Consider the following 4,752-nt stretch of genomic DNA (forward strand, 5'->3'; position numbering starts at 1 on the left):
GGACCATTTCCAGTCAGGATTTGAGTATTTTACAGAGGAAAATTTGCAGCCTGTGTGTGCAGTCTGCCCCAGTGTTTGATTACCATCAGAATGCAAAAGTATTTTTGTGCTTTCAGGTTGAATTTTCTGGCTTTCAATTTGTGCCCATTATCTCTTGTCCTGTCAGTGGGCACTACTGAGAAGAGTCTGCCTCCCTCTTCTTTGTTCCCTCCCATCAGGTATTTATACCTGTTGATAAGATCACCCTGAGCCTTCTCCAGTCTGAAGAGTCCTAGCTCTCTCCTCTGCTTCTTAGGCATAACATGCTCAATTCCCTTCATTATCTTCAATTATGATATTTGTATCATGAGACTTGAGGCTGTGGTGGACAACAAGCTGGAGATCAGCCAGCCTCCTCAGCACTCAAAGTTGCAATCGGTCAAGCCCCACATATGTCTAGAGTGCCCTCTGACCTGGTTGTCCTCCACTGAGGGCAAGTTTGGTTTGCCCTTCCTTGTCTTTCCCTGTGGTTGCAGCAGTCTGGGATTCCTGAGGGCTGGTCTTACCAATCAGGGCAGGCAAGGATGGCATCGAGTACCTTAACCTTTCAGTGTGGTTTGTCACAAGTTCCCCTGCTCCCTTTGGCAGCAGGTGTATGGCTTCTGTAGCCTTCCTTTAGTGGATGGATTATGTACTTGTAAAATCCTTTCTGGTTTCCTTTCACATGCCTTGCTGTTTCAGCTGCAGGTTGGCCTGCACTTTCTTAACCCTGTCCCTCTAAGATGAGGCAGCAGCCATATACTCCTGGGACATCTCCATGCTTCCACTGTTACATTTGCTTTTTATGTCCGAGTTCGCTTAGGAGTTCTTTGTTCATCCACACAGGCTTCCTGCAACCTCTGTTTGACTTCCTACTTTTTGAGCTAGACCTTTATGGAGTTTGAAAGTGGTGATCCTTGAATATCAAACTAGCTCTCCTGGACTGCCCTTCTCTCCATGGTGTTTTCCCATGGATTCTTTCTTTCAAGCAGATTTCTGAAGAGATTGAAGTCTACTCACCTGAAAACCATAGTCATAGTCCTGCTTTTTGACCTGCTTCTGTCTGTAAGGATCCTGAACTCGTACATAACCAGAGAGCATCTATATCCACCCCTCATTTTTTCTTTTTTCTAAACAATGCCCAACTACAGGACAAGTACTATGGTTCACATACTTATTCATGGACTTCATTTTTAAAGGGGTATAAAGAATCAATTCTGTTTCATCTTACGGTTCTCATACAAAGCACTGCAAAAAAAGTCTGGTGTTACTGTTTGCCTGAAAATGGCAAATACAGGTATCTTCTATGTGGTTTGTGTCTAATCTATTATTCCAGTTCAAGAAGGACTTGCCAAAATGTATTTATCTTTTCAGGGAGGGGTACAGTTACCTCCTCCATTAGAAACTGATTAGGCCTTACAGACACATAATCACAGAAATGTAGGTAAAATATTCACTAGAGCAATCTTTTTTTTGTCATATCCATGGTGATTGCTTCCATGGGTCATTTCCCAGCCATCTGTGTTTCATGACCCACCGAAGAAGTAAGCAAAGCTCTTTCCCAGCAGGCCTAGTTCTGTTGCCCTTTCAGAACTTGCAGGGAAAATTGGTCCCACCTGGATATTAGACCTGTGCCAGACTCCAGGTGCCAAGCTTGTTGAGGAGCAAGAGACCTCATTACACACAGTTGCCTGATAGGTCTTTCTCAGCTTTGGTTCCCCTTTCTGCTGTTACAGCATCCTTCAGAATATGTTGACGTTTTCTTACGCAGGTGTGACCAGCTTCCTTTCCGTGGGCAGCTGATACACAGATAAGGCTTTGTTTTAATTCTCATATAGAACAGTGAAGCAGTTGACAACACCTGTGGAATATGTTTAGTTATTCTGTGAATAGGGAAATTTGCATGTGCATAAGTCTAAAGGTAGAAATAATGTAACTTAATTATATTCTTGAGGAAATAGTGGCCCATTTTCAGTTAGAGCATCACCAACCCTGAGCAGTTTTACAAACTACACTAGAATTCACTTAACTGGCTTGAATGAAAAGGGATGAGTGCTTACACTGGAATGGTGCTAAAGCAGTCACTAAAAATGCTGTGTTAAGTATGAATTGTATGTCACAGGTTCTTGGCACTAGGAGATGTGAATAAAGCTGTGGTTTAACTCATGATTGGTCTTCAGTGCCTGTCAGATAGCAAATTTATCTGAGTCAAAAAAATTTTAGAAAGTTACTGGATTCAAAAACATTGCATTTCAAATCAATAAAGGCAGTCTACTGAAGTTAAAAGGAAGATGTTCCTAAATTTGTCTTTTAGGCTTTCTGTGAAACTTTGGAGGAAACAAATTACCGTCTGCAAAAAGAGCTGCTTGAAAAACAAAGGGAGGTTGAATCACTGAAGAAATTGTTGAATGAAAAGCAGCTTCATATAGATGCTGTTGAAAGAAGAATTAGGTATGTAGAAGTTTTATGGGGTTTAAGGGGTTTCTTTGCGTGAAGGCATTTTCTTGATGTAGTCACAAGCACCAGCTTTAAATGTATTCTTAAAAACAATTTTTAAATATCCACCCACAAAGCAGTATTTTCAGTAGACTTTCTCATACACTGGCTAAAAAGCTGCTGTTTAGTACAAATGACTGAAAAACTGTTGTCCCATCTTTTCCATCTAAAGTAACTGGGATTATGTTTCCTAATCCTTTAAATCCTGCGAAGGTAAAGCAAAGATTCTATTCCACTTTGGAAATGCTGGATATGTGAAGGGGCCTGCTAGGGATGAGAGCAGTGGAAAAACTGCTTTGAATTACAAGTTCTGCCTGTTCTTTGTCAAAACACAGTGATCAAGTGACTATATGTCTGTATTAATGTCTTCAACTTTGTCCTGAATTGCCTGGAATGGTGCTGCAGACAGCGCCTCACAGGCACTGGAGGTTGTCCATTTAAATAGAAGGAAAAAAAATATTGAGGTTTTTTAATAAAATTTTACGGTGCCTGTCTCCTAAATTTTGTAGCATGCCCAGGGGAGTTGATGGTTGCTGTGTTCAATGTCTTGCTAGACCTGCTGAATCAGCTATTGTGGACTTTCCCTAGCAAAGGGTTAAATTCCCGTGATCCTTTTAAAAGTCATTTTAATTCTGCTTGGGTTATTGACTCCAGAATGCCCAGGCTGACTAACAAATCACACCTTTGGACATGAGGTTTAAGTGAACTACACTTAGAAAGGATTTAAGTGGACCTAGTGTGGCTTATTGAAAATTCTGACCTAAGTACCACGTTCAGTTTGTCATATTTGGGTGCCTAAAATGTATGAGAGGTAGGAGGGGACAGCTGAACAAGGTGTCAGCTGTGTAGGCCTTTACATGTGCTGGATTGGGCCCAAACATAGGCCAATAATCATGTGAGAGAACACTGCTGAGGGATTACTTAATGTGTGCATTAAAACTATGGAGGTGGTAGTAATTTTAAAAGGGGATGAAATACAGAGGTATCATTTTCAACACAGTTGTTTGCAAACTTTTCTTTCTCATTCAAGTGGCAAATTTCAACGCTTAAGTTGATATGTGTTTTCCACACAGAGCAATACTTGAGAAACAAGGGATTTGTAGTTTTGCCTGGCCATGTCCCAGTTGTAGTCAGGCTAGTCAGACTGCCAACTTGTGTTGCTGTTCAGAAAAAATTATTACCTGTCTTTTTATCATTAATGGGAAAAAGTATTGCTCTGAAACTTGGTGTGTGGCTCTGAAGTTACAATGAGCAGCTGGGAAATTTTGTTGAAGAAATTTTTTTTTTTTTTTTATCATCCTTCATCTGCCTGGCATCCTTCAGACTATGTTTTGGCAAAATGTATTGCTTAGATCATCTGCTTATATTTTCTTACCTAAAATCACAAGCACTCCTCTGGCATTGAATTTTGTAAAGCTACAAAATTGTGATGCAAACAGATTGAATTTAGTTTAGGAATAAGCAGCTGGAGCAAATAAACTGTTTAAACTGCTTTACAGTGCAAGCCCTACATCTCTGTAGTGATAAAAGAAATGGAGCATGCATGGATTGAGATTGATAGGTTCCCAGAAAGTGTTAAGTTTAAAATGAAACAGACAGCTCTTCAGTGACAAATGTTTGCTGTATGGATTGGTGGTACTCTGTTCTTATTTGTTGTAGGGATTTATCTTTAGGAAAAATGACTCGTCAGATGTCAGGAGAAGAAAGTGAGTGCAGTGGTGAGGTGGAGTCTTCTTCAGTAGAAGCAGACCAGGGTACCCTGGGTGAGGACAGCTGGTAAATACTATTTTATTTATAATATAATTTAGTTATTCTTAAAAGTATGTTTTTCAATGATTGGTCTTGCTGAATTCCTCAGTTATACAGAATTTATGCATTTTATTGCACCTCTCTGCTGCATCGGGAAGCCCTCAAGATAGATAATTGCAGATTGGGATAAGTGATAAGTCAAGCAAGTTTTCTAAATCTTTTGTGGGTCGCAAGCATAAAATTACTATGAGGAGTTGTACTGGTTTCTGTGTGATAAAACTGATTGATCTGTTGTTGCAGCTCAGATAAAGAGACCCATGAGGCATGCTGGAGTGGCTCTTTGGCTGAAAATTCTGTCCCAGAGATTGAAGTTGCTGAGGTGGCGTATTCTGCTGCTGAAGAGGGGTAGGTCAGCTGTGGCTGCTGCCACCAGGAGAAGGTTCGTGTCCGGTACACGCGCTGTGGGTGAGGGCACGGAGCGGCTTCGAG

General features: G+C 40.8%; 1 protein-coding gene across 1 annotated transcript in view; it reads left to right on the plus strand.

The window, feature by feature from the left end:
• SNX16 (sorting nexin 16) overlaps nt 1-4,752 on the plus strand; it is a 31,579-nt gene that overhangs the window by 15,074 nt on the left and 11,753 nt on the right. The window contains exons 5-7 of the mRNA XM_008948541.1: nt 2,333-2,469; nt 4,174-4,290; nt 4,564-4,668. Of these exons, the coding sequence (XP_008946789.1) occupies nt 2,333-2,469; nt 4,174-4,290; nt 4,564-4,668 (359 nt within the window). The remainder of the gene's footprint in view (nt 1-2,332; nt 2,470-4,173; nt 4,291-4,563; nt 4,669-4,752) is intronic.

Source organism: Merops nubicus, unplaced genomic scaffold, assembly GCF_000691845.1.
Source record: "Merops nubicus isolate BGI_N331 unplaced genomic scaffold, ASM69184v1 scaffold13850, whole genome shotgun sequence".
Taxonomy (NCBI): Eukaryota; Metazoa; Chordata; class Aves; order Coraciiformes; family Meropidae; genus Merops; species Merops nubicus.